Source organism: Polyodon spathula, chromosome 8, assembly GCF_017654505.1.
Source record: "Polyodon spathula isolate WHYD16114869_AA chromosome 8, ASM1765450v1, whole genome shotgun sequence".
In the NCBI taxonomy this organism is placed as follows: domain Eukaryota; kingdom Metazoa; phylum Chordata; class Actinopteri; order Acipenseriformes; family Polyodontidae; genus Polyodon; species Polyodon spathula.
In genome coordinates, this window is record NC_054541.1 from 36,421,990 (window position 1) to 36,444,881 (window position 22,892).

At 35.3% G+C, this 22,892-nt stretch overlaps 1 protein-coding gene across 1 annotated transcript; it reads left to right on the plus strand.

The window, feature by feature from the left end:
• Positions 1–1,013: 1,013 nt before the first annotated feature.
• On the plus strand, positions 1,014–22,272 carry lrguk (leucine-rich repeats and guanylate kinase domain containing). The gene is made up of 19 exons (XM_041257791.1): positions 1,014–1,328; positions 3,042–3,143; positions 3,334–3,415; positions 3,543–3,643; positions 5,314–5,395; positions 7,250–7,374; positions 9,101–9,244; positions 11,286–11,366; positions 11,529–11,615; positions 11,938–12,044; positions 12,854–12,973; positions 14,561–14,657; positions 15,018–15,131; positions 16,304–16,505; positions 17,430–17,546; positions 18,240–18,406; positions 20,870–20,958; positions 21,601–21,726; positions 22,089–22,272. Exons 1-19 carry the CDS (start codon positions 1,134–1,136, stop codon positions 22,270–22,272), a joined length of 2,322 nt encoding a protein of 773 aa, XP_041113725.1. The 5' UTR covers positions 1,014–1,133.
• Positions 22,273–22,892: the final 620 nt, after the last annotated feature.

Below are 22,892 nucleotides of genomic sequence, written 5' to 3' on the forward strand. Positions count from 1 at the left end.
CTCATCTGAAGGACAGAGCACAAGGCGGTTGAGTGACTTGCTCGCACACAGTCAGTGGCTGAGCCAGGATTAAAGCCTGTTTATGTTCATGGTTTACATTCTCATATTAAATGAAACCCTGAATAACTGGGAAACATTAAATTATACATAAACAAAGTCTACAGCAGAAATCCTTGTAAGTGCCATCTGCCCATGGCCTGAAAGCAGTATTTACATACATTTGCACAGGATAGTTTTTAGGGGCACCTTGTTGCAGCAAGGTTACTATTAAACACAACAACCATACAACAACAAATAGCAACGGTTAAAAACATCCACAGAGGATTTAAACATTCTTAAAGGTTGAAAGTTGATTTCGTGACCACTTTACAGACACTAGCCATGTTATCACTGGTTCTCACGTTCATGTTCTGGTGTAACTTCGTGAGTACTGTGTTTTTTGTTTGGTTAAAATATTTTCGTGTAAGCTCAGGAGCGGCTCTTCAGCTGCCTTAAATATATCTAACATGCAGTAATGGACCAAAGTGTCTTTTTTAAGCAGTGACAGCAGTGCCCTCGATGCTTTATCTGCAATACGCCGCTATGCACTTAGGATCTAGCCCACATCGTATGTCAATTTAATAATACGAGTCACTCCGAATAACCGCAAATATGAACGGGAAGGATTGAATTGCCGTCTGTTTAAAACCAAAAAAAACTTAAATACATACAAATGACAACGGCCTGAAAACCCTCAAGATGACGAACTGAAAATTTGTAAATTTAAGTACTGTATAGTAATTATTTGTATACTATTATTAGACCATTTATTGTATACTTATTTCTAGACTGCTGCAATACTTTATTATTATTTTTTTGACGTTTTCACTGTGCCTACCTAATAGATTATTAGAATCAACTGTCTTCTGACGGCGTACCAAACTAAAATTAAACAATCCCAGAATGCACCGTGTTAGCATACAATTCCCAAGCAACTTCGATAAACAGTTTCTAGGCAACCATACAGTAAACACTGTGTACTGTGACTTTTGTAGTAAGACTGCACAGTAATATATTTTATGTAATTATATTTATTTCCCAGTGCTGCAGCATTCCTAATATATACAAAATAATAAGAAAGAAAACGTTATATTATGGCAACCGTTGTCTCGCCTGTTCATTTTAACCTGGAGGAAACCACAGGGAGAATATCCACTTTTGGTACTACTTCTGGAACACCGTGTGTGCCAGAGACTTTATATCATCAGGACGAGTTACCCGAGAGTCCCGACAGAAGCAGCGAGGGGTCTGAATACTCAGGCTCTGAGGAGGAAGAAGTCTTGGTGGAGGTAAAAAAAAAAACTGATATGTTGGTTTCATTGTACAGTTATTAGCAAGCAGGTATACATTAGCAGGAAGCAAGTGCGATAACAGTATGACATAAAACCCCGCAAAGTTTTAAAGATACAATCCAAACATAATGTATGTGTTGTATTACACTCTCGCGACCATTACCTAATACGGCGAAACTGCATTGATGGCTAGTTTAAGTGAGAAAATGAATGCCAAAAGGGAATATCATGCTAAAACTAAGGGCATCTCTGATCATCAGGGAGATATAAAGTCTTATGGACACTCTCGCTTTTTTTACATAAGTTTGAAACGCGTTTAAACAAAACAAGGCGAAGGTGGTACGTCCTATCTTTAGACCAGCACAACAGCCTCTATCAGGATCAGGAGCTTTCTGTTGCCTATTATACACACTTTGCAATAAAGAGTTTTTTAGCTGTGTTGACGTGTTTTTTTTTTTTTTTAAGATATTGTGCTACTATATATAATGATTTCCATTACATGAGAGTAGATGTTAAAACTTCATGGTGATTTGAACGCTGCTTTCGCCAAGATAAGCACCAACTAAGACGTAGCTTTACAGTAAAATAGTGTGATCCATCTGCGTCTCCATCCATTTGCATTGCTTTCCATCTGATGATGTTGATATCCTTCTGCCTGGTGTTCATGACTGAAGTGTAATGCTGGCTCCAGGGATCATCTTATTTTGCCTCCCCAGCACATTAGCATGACAACGGTCTGGATAGAGCTAAGTAGGGTACATCTTTGGGGTCTTCAAGTGGGCACCTTCATCCCTCGGTGTTTCGTCGACTAGCCCAAAACACGTCTAGAGGACTCGACTTCTGGCGTCCCATCATAAACCCCCTCCATCCCCCACTCAACCCAGCCCATCTTACTTACCCGTACACCAGCGTTCCTTTCTTTCATTTGTGCTTGAGAATCTTTCCGTCTCAACCACAGCCAGTTGCTGCTCCTTTCTGCTGCTTCAGATAAGTTTTTCACTGTGCGACGCAACTCTTGGCCACTGAACCCGACATCTCTGAGAAACAGGGTTGTTGAATGTGCCACAAATCCTCGACAACCAAGGTTGTTTTCAGTTGTGATCACCATTGTGATCAATAACCTCAAGAAAAAAGTCTCTTTAAAATAAAATAAAAATAAATAAATAAATAAATAAATAATATATAATAATAATAATAACAACATTGCATTTTCGCCCTTTTGGCAGAACTAAGACAAAATAAAACCAAAATGCAAAAACAGGGAAGCTGAAATTTGAAATAAATAAATTAAAAAAAAAAAAAAAAAAAGAGGTGAGAATCTGGAATTGTAAGAAAAAAAAAGTTTTCTTCCTTGCCATGCTCCAGAAAGCCCTGTAGATGTCTACAATTTAATTGGTAGTGATTTTTAATGTAAGTTTAATTTTGTTTTTTGTTTTTGTTTTCTGAAAGTAGCAGTTTAGCAGTTTTGCCCTTTTAGCAGATGGCAAAAGATATGTCAGTAATTTGAGTATATGTTAAACATAAAGTTAGTTTCAGTCAGTTTATAAAAAATAATTAAATAAACCACTTTTTGATCTTAGTAGGAATCTGCTAAGGATCTGAGTTCAAGGACAAAAATAAACTACAGAAATACTGTATACACAGAGAGTTTTTACATTACATGCACAAAAACATTCTGATGGGGTCAAAATACTTTTTTTTTTTTTTAAGGAGGAAGACCTTTTAAAAGAGAAGACAGTCTGTGATGGCCTATCTAACCTGGGGCGTTCTGCTACTGGGCTTGAACAGGCCTATCTTCATCTGTCGTTACCAGTAAGTCACAACGCTATACCAGTTTAGAAGTACACTTGGTTCCAAACAAATTAAGTATAATTTGTACTTCCCTTTTTACAGTATATTTGTATATGCAATCCTGTTTTGTTTGAATATATTTATGTAGAATTGTTTCCATATATCTTATATACACGTTTATTTTTGGTACTAACATTTTTCTTTTTCACAGAGGCTTAGCTTAGTTGACATATCTATTCTGTGCGAATATGTCCATCTTCAGAAACTGGAACTTCCATATAATAAGATTAAAGGTATTCAGATTTTCTTATGTGTTGTCAAAGAATATCTATTAATTGATGCAGTATGTACATTTTACTGTCATGTACCTGTTGTTTTTTTGCTGGCTGGTACAGTGTTCAACTCTGTTATATTTTTCAGATTTGTCGTGTGTGAGCCACATGCCATATCTAGTTGAACTTGATGCATCTCACAATGAACTTACTGAATTCTTTGGATTCAAAGCACCCAAAAATCTCAAGGTTAGTTGAGGGTGGATGCATTTTAAATACCAGAGTGTAACTTTTTTTTTTACCGTTATTAAAAAAGAAATAAATACATAAAAAAGGCTAAGTGGCCTCTTGTTTTTCTCTAGACTGTATTCCACTACTTCAATTATAAGAATATAAACATGAACAATAACACAATCAGTTAATAACATGTTAATTTATATTTATGTTTAAAATATTCACAAAAAAGTTCCACTAAAACAACATTTTGTTGTACTTTGTATAGGCTTCTTAACAGTTCATATACAGTCGCAGACCAAAGTATTTGGGCAGTCAAAAAAAAATGAGAAAAACAACAAAGAAAGCGACTTTTATAATTTCTAATTGTTCTATTGAAAGATGCAAATTAAAGTAGAGACTCAGCTTTATAATAAAACAACAAGTTATTACATAACATGCATACAATTTAAAATGTGAAAAAACTAATTTCATACTTTGACAAAGGTTTTGGGCAATCAATATATTTTGTATGAAACCCATTCATTGCTAATTACTGACAATTATCATGACTGAAAACCAACACCTGATGATGATTATGTATGTATTTATTCTATAATTATCACATGCTGAAAAATAAATTTGAAATGTGTGATTCAAAAAAGCAACAAAAATGGTTAAAACTAAAGAGTACAGCAACGATCTCAAAATGTCAGTGATACAACTAAACGAGAAAAGATAAACTACCAGAAAAATAGCAGAAAGACTCGGTTTACCGAAAAGCACTGTGGCAGCAATGCACTAGCAAAAGTCACAAGGCAGTGACATCAGCTCCCTAGCAACAAGACTCCTATGCAACGGGTTTGTGCATTTAAGAGGAAAACTCATGAAATTAACTGGAGACTGAAGTTGATGAGAAACAATTACCCTCTTCTGTAAAAATTAAAAAATGTGCTGCTTTTTATATAAAAAATGAGAAAAAGCGGGTTGCGTAGAGGATTTATACTGGACTCTTGACACCCCCGATAAAACGAGGGAGTGGTTGCACAGTATTTATCAATTCTTTTTTCTATGGGTTTCTATGGGTCTCTCGCTATATCAGGTCTTTTGATACATAGCGGATTAATATTGGACACGGTATATTGAGTGGGTGGTGTATATGTAACAAATTTAGGCACTTACCCGTCACACTCGATTTCCAACTCTTTCACCAGTTTTCTGATACAAAGCCCATCTCTTCAGTGTTACGGTTGACTTGTTTATCCGTCACAGCCCACTTTTATTCTGGGATGGAATCAGTCTGTCTTTATTGTGCACTGCAGTTACACACGTCTTCTTCCAAAAACAAAGCAAACGAGGCAAGGAATGGTAATGTAAAAGTTAATCATTAAACAGTTTTCGATAATATGATGCTTTTTTTAAAACCTGTGATCATAGTTGCTTTTGTGCATTTTCATTTGCAAGTGGGTGTGAAATGCAGTTTATTAGGTAGGGTCTTATCGAGCACTATATTCTGCAATTTTGAATACTGACTTTGGATACGGTATTAATTCTGGAGACTGTGTTGTTATTTTTATATAAGTTATATATTAGTTTTAATGTACAGTAGTACGTTACATTTTAACCTTATTATTATATCATAGAAGTATTTGTGTATGCTTTTAAGCATTTTGCTTTTAATTAAAATTCCGGTATCTTGTTTTCAGGAAGTAGATTTTTCCTACAACCATATGACTGAAATGAAAGACCTATCCGCTTACCAGTCTCTGCACAAGTTGATACTGGATGGTCTTAACAAATTGACCTACCATAGGAAATTTAAAAAATAAATACAGTATATATATATATCTATATATATATATATATATATATATAATATATATATATATATATTATGGACATGACTCTAAAGCGGTTCTGTAGCTCTAGGCGCAGGGGCTACACTGAGATCTTTCTCACGTTGCAACATGTTATCTTGGTTTAATGTATCATCAAATACGGGATCATGGTTGGAAAAACCATGGTTTAAATGAGTTCAAGGACAAAAATAAACTACAGAAATACTGTATACACAGAGAGTTTTTACATTACATGCACAAAAGCATTCTGAATGTTTTTTTTTTTCCTCCAGTTTTATTTAAAGCCCATAACAGCAGTTACAAAGTGAATTGATAACTTACCATTATAAAAAGTACCATTAGTGGATGTGAAATGCAGTTTATTTTCCTCATGGGAGACACCACTCTGTTAGAATAGTGGCGAGGCATTTTTACATGAGGGATGCATTAAAAAGTATTATGGCTCTATTGCAGAATTACAATTAATATTCATGGGTTTTATTAATGTAAACAAAGTGATTGAAGGGACCTGCATTTAGGGTTAAACAGGTATTTAAATACTGGGGTTTTTTTGTAGGTAAGAGACATTTTTAGTAGAGGTATTGGAAGTGTTCTCTGTTCTCTGTTACAATACAAACTTGTCTCTGGGCTTCCTGCAATTTGTTAGATGTACTTAGACAATTGTATCAGATGACTTTGGTTTAGAGGATAGCTGTGGCTTCAAGGCAGTTCAGTTATAAATAATTCACAATCTGAAGTCCTTTATGCTTTGAAAAGTCACCTGTAACAAACCAGCAGAAGCTTGTATGAATTAATGACAGATTCCTCAGCTTACCTTTTTAAATTAATTTGACATATTTGACAATTAAGGTTAATATGCTGTATGCAAATGTGCTCTAGTTTAGGACAAAACAGTGGCAAGATAAGAAACGGAACGTGTATTAAAACGTACCGAACAAGCTGCTAGGGTACAGTACAATAGATCAATCAAACACTGTTTATTTCTCATCCGCAGCTGGCATGTTGTTGCTTCAAATTACATTTTCACATTTTTCACAGAGTTCCCATTAGATGTTCACTAGGTGGCACTGGCTCTTACAACGGTACTGACTGTTGAAAATCAGCTGTTATAAAACCGTGCATTTCATTGAAATAAGAAACACTCAAAATGTTTGCAAGGTGAAAGAAAAAATATGAAAATGGAGGGCTCTAGTTAGTTTTTTACTGTGAATTAAAAATCTGAAGACTGGCTGAATTTACTGCGTATTTTGTTCATAGTGCTGAGAGGTAGTCATTTTGTGACTATTTGAGTGACAGTTCTCCAATTTACTTGAAAAACTATTGACTGATTGGCCTTACTTTGGACCCTGCAGGCATAATAAAAGGCAACATAATTTTCAGTCATCTGTCATATCCCCTTTTCAAACAATATAAGTTATTCTAATTTATGGATGATGGAGTGTGAAAACTTTGACTTTCAGTTTGGTATATTCAGACTCAAACCCGAAAGGTGGGTAGCACTGTTTTCTGCAACCCATTTGAATGATTGATTTACTGCTGAAAATTATTGATTTACTAACACTGTAGATATGTATTCTGATCTAAAACCAAGTACCCGCTCTTCTCCATTGCTGTCAGTCCACCAGCTTTCATTTGCACAAACTTAAGTATGAAAGTTGAACCCATAATAGGTTGATGGGCTATCGTAATTTGTCTTAACACTTTCTATAGTGGTCATGATAAGTGCTGTCTAGGTCACCCATAACTTACAATTATTGTCTTAACACTGCTCTTCAACTGACAGACAATGACATCAGTGAAATTCAAGGCTTGGAGAATTGCAAATGCCTAACCTGCCTCAGCCTGGCAAATAACAGGATCTCAAATATTAGTGGACTAAACAACCTGCCTATTAAAAAGCTTTGTCTGGTAAGTGAAATTCTTCTGTTACACTTCCAGTATGCTTCGATCTTTCAATTAAATAACATACCATACTGTCACTCTCTTGCTCAGAAGAGCTATAAATATTCTTTCCTTTTGGCAATGCTTTGTTTTTAAGAGGTGGATTTCATAAATAAGTATTGCAAGTGTCAAGGTGGAATCCAGAAAAAACAAAACAAAAGTGTGATCAAGGATTTATAAAATGAAAGGTTCTATTAATCACTGTTTTAACAGCAGCTTTCCAGAGCTGTCTGCTTGTCAGGTTGGAAATGATAGATTGCTGATAATGGAATGTTATTGAGTATGACATAAGGTTTACTTTTTTATTTTGTAAAAGTAAATCCCCACTAACCAAGCTATTTCAAACCGCATATTCTGCATAGCTGTGTAGTTAGTATGTTAAAAAATTAATGGAACGCTTCATGTTGGCCAGTGCTGCAATGTAGGTGTGAAATTCTGCTGGTACTCATGGGTACTCCGTACCGGGACTTATTTTGATGCTGGTACTTAATCTGCTTTTCATCCAGCACTGATGCATTCCATCCACTCACAGAGTCCACTAGCACAGCGTTTCTCAAATGCGTTTTCATTCAGCATAGTTTGTGCTGCTTGCATTCTGTTTTCTCATGCTGCTGTTTCTGTTAGTTGCTATTGGCCATGATTAAATTAAGTATAATCACTGCATGTTGATTGGCCGAGCTTTCAGTCCCAAATCTCCGCCCATTTCACTCTGTGTCAGTGCTCATTCGTTGATCAACAAGAGAAGACTTTAGGAGTGCAATGTGAAAACAGCGGTATGGAGTAATTATCATTATTATGAAGTAATAATTATTTTCTTTAGTGTGGCGGAGAAACTATCTGAAGTATTAGAAACGATGCTACACATGAATTTAAAGGCAAAAATCCACGTCAGAGTTCGCAATAAATTGCACCGTTGATAAATATTTGAAATAATTATCATAACACACTTTGCCAGAATTTGCGCAAAATTTTCTAAAATGGCAAGTGATGTGTGCGACAGTAGGGATTAACAATAACATAAAAAAAACAGGATCAAAGTGCATCTTCAGATTTGGTAAGTGACTCAGAATCGGGATACAGATGGAGGTGTGCTTCACGCTTTTCAAACACTGGCCCAGTTATTTATTTTTTTAACAACACTATTATATATACAAACATATGGCATACCAGCATGGATCCAACACCTCACATTTTTAATTACATTTATGTTGTCCTTTACCTCAGTATTTATTCTAACTCAGCTGTTAAAAGTATTCCGTTATCAATCACCTACAGTGGATGCTGCTGGGTAAGGGTGAACCTGGAGTACTTTCAAGCTTTCTCGCAGCAAGCCCCTGTCATTGTCCACTCTTGGGCCGTCAGTGAGCCACTGGCTCCAGAGCGTTGAGGGCTGACTGGTCACAGGCCCCCTGCTGTACGCAGCCAAGAACCGGAGTGTGCTCCTGCTGAAGCTTCAGCACAGGTGACAGGCTGACTGGCAGGCACTGAGATTAAAATTCATAGCTTTGTAACATAGGGGGGCAAAGTACAAGTAAATAGTTTTGTTGATAACTGATGGAATAATTTCAGCACCTAACCTTCATCTATCAAGGTATATGTTAGTTAAAAATTGAATAAGTCATAGAGATTTATATAAGCTAATTAGAGCATGGTTTCTGTTTTCATGCAATGACTGTTTAATTTTAATTCCTAGAGGGGCAACCAGATCCAGAAAATATCAAACTTAGAGAACCTTCAAACTTTGCAGACCTTGGACTTGTCCTCTAATAAAATCCAGAGTCTGCGCGGACTGGAGAATCACAATCTGCTTGAAACCATTGATCTTGAGGACAATCAGGTAAGGTCTACCCATTTACATTTTTTTTTTTAAATGTTCTGCCAAGCATGCATCTGTGACAGAGAAAAATGAACTTGAATGCTATTGCTAAGCAACCCAGGCAGAATATATGTACAGTGGCTTGCGAAAGTATTGACCCCCCTTGGCATTTTTCCTATTTTGTTGCCTTACAACCTGGAATTAAAATGGATTTTTATTTGGACTTCATGTAATGGACATACACAAAATAGTCCAAATTGGTGAAGTGAAATGAAAAAAATAACTTGTTTCAAAAAATTCTAAAAAATAAATAACGGAAAAGTGGTGCGTGCATATGTATTCACCCCCTTTGCTATTAAGCCTCTAAATAAGATCTGGTGCAACCAATTACCTTCAGAAGTCACATAATTAGTTAAATAAAGTCCATCTGTGCGCAATCTAAGTGTCACATGATCTCAGTATATATACACCTGTTCTGAAAGGCCCCAGAGTCTGCAACACCACTAAGCAAGGGGCACCACCAAGCAAGCGGCACCATGAAGACCAAGGAGCTCTCCAAACAGGTCAGGGACAAAGTTGTGGAGAAGTACAGATCAGGGTTGGGTTATAAAAAAATATCCAAAACTTTGAACATCCCACGGAGCACCATTAAAGCCATTATTAAAAAATGGAAAGAATATGGCACCACAACAAACCTGGCAAGAGAGGGCCACCCACCAAAACTCACGGACCAGGCAAGGAGGGCATTAATCAGAGAGGCAACAAAGAGACCAAAGATAACCCTGAAGGAGCTGCAAAGCTCCACAGCGGAGATTGGAGTATCTGTCCATAGGACCACTTTAAGCCGTACACTCCACAGAGCTGGGCTTTACGGAAGAGTGGCCAGAAAAAAGCCATTGCTTAAAGAAAAAAATAAGCAAACACGTTTGATTTTCACCAAAAGGCATGTGGGAGACTCCCCAAACATAGGGAAGAAGGTACTGTGGTCAGATGAGACTAAAATTGAGCTTTTTGGCCATCAAGGAAAACGCTATGTCTGGCACAAACCCAACATCTATCATCACCCTGAGAACACCATCTCCACACTGAAGCATGGTGGTGGCAGCATCATGCTGTGGGGATGTTTTTCATCAGCAGGGACTGGGAAACTGGTCAGAACTGAAGGAATGATGGATGGCGCTAAATACAGGGAAATTCTTGACGGAAACCTGTTTCAGTCTTCCAGAGATTTGAGACTGGGACGGAGGTTCACCTTCCAGCAGGACAATGACCCTAAGCATACTGCTAAAGCAACACTTGAGTGGTTTAAGGGGAAACATTTAAATGTCTTGGGATGGCTTAGTCAAAGCCCAGACCTCAATCCAATTGAGAATCTGTGGTATGACTTAAAGATTTCTGTACACCAGCGGAACCCATCCAACTTGAAGGAGCTGGAGCAGTTTTGCCTTGAAGAATGGGCAAAAATCCCAGTGGCTAGATGTGCCAAGCTTATACATACATACCCCAAGAGACTTGCGGCTGTAATTGCTGCAAAAGGTGGCTCTACAAAGTATTGACTTTGGGGGGGTGAATACTTCTGCACGCTCAAGTGTTCTGTTTTTTTGTCTTATTTCTTGTTTGTTTCACAATAAAAAATATTTTGTATCTTCAAAGTGGTAGGCATGTTGTGTAAATCAAATGATACAAACCCCCCAAAAATCAATTTTAATTCCAGGTTGTAAGGCAACAAAATAGGAAAAATGCCAAGGGGGGTCAATACTTTCGCAAGCCACTGTGCTTGCTCTGTAAAAAAAAAAAAAAAGTACCTTATTAAATTCCATTAAGGAAATAATTGATTCAGACAAACAAATTTATCAGCAATAATTAACGTGTTTTAAAATGACAAATATATTTTCAGTATAGCTAAAAATGTAACCAATAGTTCATTTTATAGCACAAAACATACTGACCGTAGGTATAACATAGAAAAACGACTACATAGTACACATATTTTAGCATTTTAGGACACCTGTCTAAACTGAAATGTTTAATTGGCTTTGTTTTATAACTTTAAACTAAATAGATCCAAGAGATAAATGAAGCCACACACATTCAGGAGCTACCTCTGCTTCGAGTACTAAATCTGCTGAGGAACCCTGTTCGGGTAAGAAAGTCCAAATCAATTTTACCAAATATAATATCTTTGTGTGCTTGTGTGAAAATAGAATCCATAACTAAAACTAAAGGCACTTCGTAGTCTGGTTGTAAACCTCAGACTTTTTTTTGTTTTTTGTTTTTACTATAAACAATACTATCTTAATTCTAGGAGCAGCCTGATTATCATCTCTCTGTCCTGTTTATTCTTCAAAGACTGACTGTCTTGGATCTAGAGCCTGTGAAAGCTGAAGAAAAGGTATACAGTTGTTGCATATTTCTATCAAAAAATGATCTTCAAAAACTACCATGTAATACAATTCAAGGTCAGTTCAAGATTGTGTGTGTGTGTGTAAGTGTGGTTACTTGCATGCATTCTGTAAAGTTTAGGTTTTGATTTAGCAAAGAAATAAATAAACTGTATAAAGATTGTATATAATAACAAAAATGAAAAATACATCAAATAAATCATTTGAGATAGCAGGAATATTGCTTAAAATGTAGTTAATTTTTTCCTAAAACAAATTCATTCGCATTGTTTATTTGTTTTCAATACAATATTTTTTTATCTGTTCTTTTAGGTGGCAGCAGTGAATAAATATGACCCACCTCCTGAAGTAATTGCTGCCAAAGATCACATGACACATGTTGTATATAATCTAAGGCAACCACAGATCATCTATCACAGGTAAATTTGAAAACCTCATTGTGACTGTTAGTTTTTATCAATAGGTGGCAATCAGGTACTGGTACTTATATGCCTAATCCTGGGATTTTATACACTGAAAGCTAGTAACTATATTGTACAGTGATCTAGCTAAAGAAGGAAATTAATTGTAAGTGTCTTTGGATAAACTGTTATACTGTATATATTTAACAAACTTATTTATTGATGGAAATACTTAAAAGGGATTTAATTGTATCATCATGGTACTGTTTCTGAGGCTGGCTGTAACCAGGACAACAAATAAGTAAAGCAAGTTAAAACAAATGCACATCTGATTAATTGCCGTACTTCATACAGCAAGTATAATATATCTAAATGAAAACTGAAGTCATAATTAATGTAGGTAGTGAATTTAGTTCTCACGGTAGACTGAAGTTCGATAACATTATAAAATCAAAAGAAGTATTTTTTTTAGTTTTGCCAATCACAGTGGGCAGACTGCCCTACTTCTTCATGCAGATTGGCTAGTGCCTGTGTACATCAGTCCCAAACTTTGTAACCTAATGTGACTGCTGCCAGAGAATAATTCACTGTACTCTCCCACGGTTAACACCCCCTTTAGAAGGACAGACTGGCAACAATTCAGTGCATTTGAAATTGACTTGCATTTGACACGTACTAGTTAAATACAGCCTGACTCATAAGCAGCAATCAGCATAAAATTATTATGTGTGACTTTCAGGTGACTTTTAGCTAAGGGTAGTTACCTCTACTTTTAGTGATGTCTGTAAATTAAAGTTTAAACCCCGAATGTATTCATTTTTTCGTAGCACCTTACCCAGCCTGGATGCCCCTTATCCAATGCTGGCTCTGACAGGCCCACAGGCTTGTGGAAAACGGGAACTTGCTCACAGACTATGCCGGGAATTCAGTAACTTTTTTGCATATGGGTAAGTCAAGGCATCTGTCATCGCTTTAAACTGCTATAAAGCAGCAATGATTGATTGCAGTGATGAATGCAATTGATAGCAATGATTGAATGATGCATTAAATTAACTTGAAAAACAGCAGATACCCACAGTACATAAAACCGATCGCTGAAAGCAGGTACATAGCCCACTGGCAGCTGTCCTGGAGTTCAGATTACACAGCACAGAACAAATCAGTCACAGTGACAAATAGATTCCACTAAACTGAAAAAGCTGGCAAAATCAAACAGGAAGTACACATTTATACTTTTACTTTGTCAAGGATAAATACAGTTATATCTATATCTCTATATCTAGCTATCTATCTATCTATCTATCTATCTATCTATCTATATATATATATATATATATATATATATATATATATATATATATATATATATATATATATATATATATATCTCCTTTTTAATGGCCATTGGTTTGCTTTTAAGATATACATGTAATGCTGTATAAATATGTATGTATGTTACTAGAATGTATGATGAGGGTTGTATTTATTTTCACTTTAACAAAAACTGCTTATTTTACAGCATTTCACAGTCTAAAAATAGGTAATTCAGTGTAGGTAATTCAAAAAACTGAATTATCATGTTCAGAATTGATCAGTTTCTCTGGCGTTATTATAGAAGAAATGTTCATTATAAACATAAGTGCTAAGTTGTTGAATATTTTGCAAACTAAACCATCGGTCATGTTCCTAAAGATAGTGAGTCAATAAGGCAAACGTTTGCTGTATTTCCTTTTTAAGCAATAAAAAAAATATGCATATTTACACAATTTTTTCAGAAATGGTCACTTTTTTACGAGGAACTTAATATCACATGACAATAGGTACATTTCACGGAAATCTGATAACTATGAAAAAAATACAGCCTTATGTATGATATGTATTATTTATTGTAGCCGCGTCATTACTAGATAGTATTCAATGATTGTTTTGTGGGGTGTAATTGATTACTAGTAATCCATAAAAGATCAGTTGTGTAGACCAAGGGGTTTTCTTAATCATTCACCTCAGAAGTATTATTTACTACATATTGTACACTCTTATTTTATTTTTTAAATCAGCATTTCAAATGACATGTTATTAGAAGTGTTGCTGGCTCTTACAAGATTTGTTTACAAAGGTTCTACCGCTTTACCATATATAAATAATCATTCAGCACATAGGAAATTTATATTGACAATGTACGCACATCTCAACTTTTATCATGGGATATAAAACACCTTGATCGAAACCACTATGAGTTGCAGCTGTGAATATGTACAACATGGTAAATAAATATTTACACCTGTACATGAAATGTAGATAGGTAGTTTTGTTGACATATTTAGAGACATAAAAAGCTGGACATCCGCATAAATAACCTGTTTCCTGTGTGCTTAGACATTTCTGCTTTGCAGAAATGTCTGGATCTCATCATCACTTCCCGCAGCATACTTTGGAAGGAATGTTCCTGTAAAGAGAATTTACAAGTATCTGTGTGTGGTATATTTGTAAGGCATGTGATTTTTCTGCTTAGATGTATTGTAATATTTCTTCAGTGCTTGCCACACCACAAGAAGTCCATATTTCGGCGAGGTGGATGGAAGTGATTATCACTTTGTCTCTGAGGAGGTGTTTGAGGACATGATACGCATGGTAGGAGTGCTAATTTTTCCTTTTTTGTTTTATTAATTTTTGGTGAATTTAGTAGTCATGGATGTCTGCCATTCTACCAAACCTTGCCAGTGCATGGACTTTTGCTCAAACAAATAAACTGTTTGCTGTATTATTGTTAATGTAGATATTAGAATATAAAACTATAGATTATACTTAATTTTAAAGTTTTTAGAAATTGCTGACCCAAAAATAAATGCAAAATATGTTTTTATATTAATTTCTTTTTTATTTTTGTTTCTGTTCAAGATTTTTTTTATCATAAAGAATTGTTAAGCAGCTTTAACCAACATTTATATAAAGCCTTCTGCCTGTAGATTTTTTTTGTCTTTCCTTTCCAAGGGAAAGTTTATTCAGACCATGAAATATGGTGGTCATTACTATGGGCTGACCAGGGATGCTATTGAAGTTGTAGCAGGGGAGGGACTGGCATGCTGTGTTCATATGGAGCTAGAGGTAAGAAATCAAGGTTTGAAATGTAATAGTTTAGTTCAAGCATATTGCATTTATTTGTTTATTTTATTTATTTAACAGGGACGTTGTACAATGTTTTATATAAATGAACACGTCATATGATGCATTATACCCAAATTTAGCTAAAAGCTTATTTTCATTGGTAGTTCCTGGGCAGGTGAGAACAAAGATAAGCAAATCAACAGTCAATTACAGAAAAAATAACAACATAACCCTCCCAATCAATGAATACATGTTTGCACAATCAACAATCAATTACAGAATGCACAACAATACAGCCCTCCTAATCAATGAATACATGTTTGCACAATCAACAATCAATTACAGAATGCACAACAATACAGCCCTCCTAATCAATGAATACATGTTTGTTTATATTTTAACCATGTTTTAAGTTTAACCATATTTTTTATATCATCTGTTAATGAATTCCAGAATATTATACCTTTCATAATTGAGAATGCAGTTTGTGCAAATTTAGTACAACGTCTTGCCTACAATTACCATTGACGGCCTACTCTGGTGATTCTGTTGCTAAATTCAGAACGGAGTGTAATTAATTATTTTAATGATGGAGGAGCAAAATCAGAACTCCATATGAATAATGTATAAAATTATCAAAACTTAACAAATTGTATTTTGTAAGAATTTAACAATGGGGGAAATCTTTTTGTCTAAAGTTTTTTTGTCTAGAGTTTTTAGGCTTTCTTTATACAAAAAGTGGATTGGCTGAACAACAGATTTCCCTGTTTGTGACCAAGTGGTTATACAGTACAATAAATGCAATAGAATCATAGAATGCAAATATGATTTAGCAGCATTCATTGATAAATGACTTCTAATACACCTAAAATTATACAGGTTATATTTTGTAATTTTTTAAATGTTTTTTTTTTTTTTTTTTTTTTTTTTTTTTAAGTTAATTGAGATTTCATTATTATTCCTAGTGTATTGCCAGTATATGGTACAAAATGCTTGCTTTTATGAGAGTCACAACTTTACCACATTGGTGGGCTTGAAAGCCATTGATTTGAATGCTTGCAGGGTTTTCTATTCACATGTTATCAATCAAAATCAGTGTGAATGAGGCTTCTTTGCAAACATTTATGCCATCTCTGTTATTGTAATGTAATATAGTTTGATTTTTGTCTCAGGGTGTGCGCAGTTTAAAAAACACCTGCTTTGAGCCACGCTACATCCTGCTTATCCCCATGGATAAAGAGGAGTATTCCAGGCGCCTGAGAATGAGAGGGCTCTACAGCAAGTCACAAATTGAGACGGCTGTTTCCAGAGTTGACACCTACATTAAAATGAACAGGGATTTCCCAGGATTCTTTGATACTGTTATTCCATGTGGTAAGCAAGCCTTAACCTTTACTGAATGTATGTATCACTACAGGAAGCAATAAAGATTATTAATAATAATAATAATAATAATTTTGAATAAAGCGCATTTCACAAAGCGCTTCACATGAATATAGAAAACATTGACAAATATTAAGAGAATGCAAGAAAAGCAATAACAACAAAAGGAAAAAAACACATAGAACAGTAAAACAAGACAAAGAATAAAAGGAACTTAATTTTAGCATAAAAACGCTACATTATAAAAGTGTTTTTTAATCTTGTTTTAAAAGAGTGGTATTTGGTGTTTCCATTACAGAGCTAGGCAGATCATTCCAGAGTTTTGGGGCCTTATAACTGAATGCTGTACCACCTGTGTTTTTTTTTTTTGTTTTTTTTTTTCTTCTTTCTATTTGTGGGGCAACCTGGCATTCTGTGATCTGAGTTGGCATCTAGGAATATATGGTATTAAAAGATCATTTAAATATGCAAGGCCATTTAAATGATCTTTTAATACCATCTACATCATCTCTGCACCAGAAGCCACTGCAGAGATGATGTAGTGTTTGGAGAAATCTGTTTATACTTTCATTTCTTAGATACTAGAAAATGTAATGATTCTAGATCAACATGTGTTATACTAACTTTCTTTATATGTTATATGTCACAATAGTATAAATAGATTTTAAGATAACGTTCCACTTATCCACAACTTTAAAAACAATCAATCATGGGTAAAACTTAGAAAAAAGGTCAAGTCGACAAAGATGAAATGATTTCTATGCGTTTTACCAATTTAAACCTTTAACTGCTTAAGGAGAGTACATACTATTTAAGAGATATTACACATCACCTATTGAAGGACTTGTGTAAGTATTTATTACATGATTTAATATAAAATTAAATTAAAATTCTCCATTTCCCTTGTACATATAGATGATCTTCAAGATGCTTACAAAAAGCTGAATCAGTTAGTAAGAGAATACTTGGGTCTGGGAGAACGGGAAAGATTTGAAAATGCAGGAGCCACTGCTGGAGACCAGACATACACAGGTGAGTGCAATCAAACTGTCACTAGAATGGATTGGCCTGGAGGTTGTCTGATTAAAACCAATCATCATTTGTACTGTAACTTGGAGCAGTAAAGCAGATTAAAACAGGTGCCTCACTGAGCTAGCCTTGTGCAGTTTATTTTACGTCTACGCTTGTCATATGATTATACAAACACCGAAAAACTAGAAGAACTGTCATATACAATTTCCTATACAGTACAGCCTTAGCTTGGAAGATCCACTGTGCTGCCTTATTCAGTGAATATTTAATTCCTGTCTGGAGATTCAAGCTTGCTGTAGTCTGAACAAAATGTAGACACGGTAGCTATTTCTTCTGCACTCCAAGCTGTGTATGGCATGTACAATTCTTGCAAGCACCTAATTAATCATAAACATTAAAGGCATTTCCTCCCATAAATACAGTATACTCTTTGTGGGTTTTGTATTTTTCCTTGATGATGAAAATCAACTTATATTTTGTTTTGTATTTTAAAAACATTCATTTATTTATTGGTAGATTTTTGATTAACATTTTATGCAGCTCAATATTGTATTTGTACTACCTAAATAATGTGTGATAACTGTGATTGAAAAGTGTTTTTAATTTATTTAAAAGATACAGCATTCTATGTGTGATGCAAACATGGAGTACGTGTAAAACAATATATGTGTGATTTTGTTCTTCTTTTGCAAGATTCTTCCAGAGAATCTCCGGTTACAGATAGAGACAGATCCTCACCCAGTGGTGTGAATGTCAGCAAACTTGCTCAGTCTACTGGGGCTAAGGAACTCTTTGACTCTGCCAACAGGAACTATTCAGCCAGGATACAGGCTGCACTTCTAGCACCAAGGAGTCCAGTGGTAGGAATATTGCTGTCACTGTTAACACATTTTGGGCCTCATTTATTAAAGGTTCTTAAAAGTAGCCATGAGACGCATGTTAACACAGTCCTGTAACAAGTGTCTTAAAACTATCAATAAGTTGGTATTTACTAATGGGGATGCCGCCTATTAAGCCTAACTCGTGCTATGGAAATCATTTGCACATTAAGACATGCCTTATTACAGAAGATAAGGCACGTCTTAACGAAATGACGACATAGGGGCCACTGACTATAAAGGAATGAGCAGAGATATGCATTAAAATAAATAAATAAAAAGTTATAAACAATCCTACCTAGACACCATCATGGCTGTTCAGAATAAAAAGCATTTGACTTATACAGTAGGCTATAGTAGCCTGTTCTTTTTTTTATTTTTATTTTTTTATCGATCATTGATTAGATCAGTCTGCTGTCCTTAGGCTACATTAATGAAACTGTGAATACAACAGAGTATGGAGTTGGCATTTAGACCAGGTGGCATAGTTCAGAGATCAACGCATTTCTGAACATTGAAATGCCGTTCATGTGTTTTACAATGTGGATCTCGCAGACACCAATTGCAAGAAATGCACAGGTAATAATAACTAGGAGTAACGATACTGTACATAGCCTACTGTATAATCTATTGTAGCTAGACAAAGAATCATTTTTTACAGAAAAGTGCAAATCGGTTACGCTGTGTAGGTACAGAATTATTTGTACAGAAGTAAAAGTAGGTATGCAGAAGGTATCGACCCTAGTGCCAGCCGACACATGCAATGGTATAGCTGTGCCCAAATTGTGTGGAGAAAAAAACAAAGTGCAGTGTATGCAGGTATGTGATTTAGGAGAACACTTCCTTCTTTGATATGACGTGCTGTTGTGATTGTAAACCCAATTTACTTTACTTATTTATATTGCCGCGTTTCAATTATCTCTGTATGAATGCAGTTATGTCTTTTTTTTTCATTTGCATAGTAAGTTATGATCATTTTTGTTTGTTTGCATAGTAAGCTTTTGCATTCTTTTTATGTCTGTAGGCTACATAAACGCATTTATCTTCAATGTCCTGTTAATTATTTTGTTTGTATGCATTTCTGTTAAAAGTTGTTTCTTTATTTCTTTATTTTATGCAGTCGGCTGGTATGTGTGCATTTTATTATATAAACACTTTTATTTTAAAATTAGTCTTATTTACAGAGTTTCGGATGTGTAGTATCATACATACATATACCTGTACCTTGTGCTGACAGACAGCATTAGACGGATCTCGGCTCTTAACACGTGCATTTCATCAGTGCTATCTAGCACATGATTTAAGTTGTGCTTCATGGTTAGCACAGTTTAGTAAAAATCGTCTGAATATCATTTGCCTCATTAGTGCTCTCGTGCCTCTTTATTTGAGTACATCACCATGCATTTTGCATATTCAGCAGATGCTAATGTACCCATTGTGTTATTTTTAAGGTCTGCCTGCTAACGCATGTGTTATGCTTTAAGTCTCGCTTTATCATGGTTAGTAAATACTGGATTATCTAGCATGCTCCTTATCCTTGGATAACATGCGTGTTAGCGCATAAGAACCTTTAGTAAATGAGGCCCTTTATCTGTTAGTTTTCCTTTAATGTAGATGCAGTTACTACATAACGTTCAATGTTGTATCTGCAGTGGCCTTTCCAGATTCTAACAGTGTTATTACACTTAATTCAATTAACACTTATTCTCTGTTACCTGTTTTGTAGCATTAACAGTTTTTTAAAATTGTTGTCTCATAGTTGTAACACACATTTCTATTTTTTACGTTTACACATTTTAAACATATTTACAAACAAAATGAATAAGTTTCAAAATGGCAGATCCCCCAGTTTGAAAAATAAAATCTAATTTACACATATGGTGTTTAGTTCACATTTCATGAACATTGTTTTCAAGCGTTTAATTTGAACTTGAATTATGCTGATTGATCGCAAGGTCAAACGCTACAAACAAGAAGGCTAGGGCTATTTTAAAACTTGAATATTCTTGTAATTATTTTCTGTATTAAGTACTAGGGCTCATAAAGTGGTCTGTAGGTTTGAAGTCTTTCTGAATTGTTTTTGTAATTGTATACTAATTTTACTTTTACGTTATTAGACATCCATTACTTTTTTATTTCATTATTACAGATTCATCCAGAGCAAACTGATTAATCCTAAACAGTTATTAAAAAGAATACATTCTTTAATCTGAAAGAATTAACTCCTTTAAAAACAATTAAACATTTAAATCTATCATGCAGGATTCAAAATGTGTTGTGAACACTGCATAGTTCCATAACACATGAGATACATAATTTCCCATTGGTGGCATCAACAAATACAGGCCTTTTTTTGTAAATTCTTACTGATCATTATTAGCTGTCTGGGTTGGATTATTGCGGTTTTGGAGCTGATTAAATATTGGTTTGTATGTTTTAATATAGGAACAGGCTTCAATTCAGAGAAGACAACAAGCAGCAAAGGAAGCTCTACAGGGGAAGAGCCCCAGTGCGTATACCCACCTGTTTAAAAGGTAAACCCTATTTTTATCTAGATTGTATTGCATGCCAAGTGATGCTTGACAGTAATTGTCAGAAACTATAGTTATCCAAGGTTAGGCTTGATTTACCGTTTTTTTTTTGTTGTTTTTTTTTTTTATCACAACACTATTTATTACTCTATATATGGGCAACTTTGCAAAACAGCCCCAGCAATGTTTAGTGTGATGTGTAAATCGTACCAAGAGACAGGTAAAAACACCATAGAGGGATATCCTAAATTTGATGAGCTAATGAAAATGCTGATGTATAAAGACCCAGGGCTGGCTGACTACACGGGGCCACAGATGGTATGGCCCATCTCCAGGTTTTTTTTCAACCTGGTCTGCCAGGCTTTAGTGCCAAGTCTGTGGTTTGTTGAGGGTGTCAATGAGATGGTAGCCAATACAAAATAATGCGCAGTCCCAACCTCAATCAACAGATTTGTCTTAAAACATGCAAGTCAATATAATTAAAAATAGTGAATGATAAAGTATCTGTCACCATTGACAATATATGATTTGCAAACCAGTAAGAGTTAACAGTGTTAAACTGTACACGATTTTAGAACACCATGACCTATATTAGTAGCTGTTGTTTTTATCTCTTTTTGTGTGTTGTTTTCCTGTATCTATTAGGGGTCCACTCACTGCTCCTGCATCGTTGGGTCCTCGTCAGCATCTTCTAGACCCAGCTTCCTACTCCTCGATGCTTCCAAGCGGCAGCAATGTTACACATGATCGGAGCTTCTCTCCTGACAGCAGGTTAGTCTCCATTGGAGTAGAGCAGCTGCATATGATAATAGGAACGTTATATGCATTTACAAAAGACACAGAAATTCCAACTGTTCTTCTATCTGAAATTAACTTATAGTTACTAATTTCACAGGGTTAGTTTTGTAACTTTTCAAATCTATTACTCGATTGTGCTAAATTTAGAAGTACTAACAGAAACGTAATAGATTCAGTGATAAGCTTTTCTACATTGAACAAGACCTGTAGTCAAAATGCGTGTCATTGAATGTATTACGTTTCTAAATATAGCTTTGAATCTGATACGGTTTCTTACCAAGTGATTACAAATACATTTAGCAGTTTCTGTTTTTATTTTGTTTCTCCACCCTAAGTTCAGTGGAATCTCATGCCAGTTCAGGCATGTCACTGCTCTCATCAGCTGGTGCCTTTTCTTCAGCGAGCAGTTCTGGTGCTAACACCCCAACTAATGGTCTGATTATTGGAGCAGAACCTGCAGTGGAGCCCTTGGATATATCAGGACTGGGACATGAACTAGACAGTCTGAAAGGTTTGTAGGACTTTTAGTGCAAGCATATGAAAATCTCAATAGAATAGTAAACCTTTAGGTTTAAATTGGAGAGAGAGAATGAGAGAGCAAGAGAGAGAGAGATGTGTTCAGGTTTATCCAGTTTAATGTTTTTCTTTTTATTTCTTTTTTACCCACACAGATTACATTAATTCCAGTAACACACCAGACACTCCAAGACAAGCTTCCCAATTAGAACTGCCAGATGTGAAACCAGCACTATCTAAACCAGCCTCTCCTGGAGTGGCTCGCTCCCAAACACGACCTGGCACCAACACCAAACCTGTCCTCCCGCCAATCCCATCCAGGCGAAAAATGTCATGAAAATAATTGTGGGTTGTGGTGTGAAGTAACAATACGGACCAATTCCTAATAGTCATCACAAGATTAAGAAAATAATAAGCATAAGTGTTTGGTGTATTTATTTTTAAGTGTTAGCAAATATGTATATTTACACTATTCTTTCAGAAGTGGGAATTTTCACTGGGACCTACATATTGCACGGCAATGGGCACATTTCACGGAAATCGTGAAATCAGTGATAACTGAAAAAAAATACAGCCTAGTCATGTAGTAATTAGATTCTATCAAATAAGGGCTGGAACATTTA

Excerpts from the sequence above, each read along its gene's own strand:
- lrguk (XM_041257791.1), top strand. The coding sequence starts at position 1,134 with ATGGCAACCGTTGTCTCGCCTGTTCATTTTAACCTGGAGGAAACCACA. Across the intron at positions 5,396-7,249 it reads GCACAAGTTGATACTGGATG|ACAATGACATCAGTGAAATT; the intron begins GTCTTAACAAAT and ends TTCAACTGACAG. Across the intron at positions 11,616-11,937 it reads CTGTGAAAGCTGAAGAAAAG|GTGGCAGCAGTGAATAAATA; the intron begins GTATACAGTTGT and ends CTGTTCTTTTAG.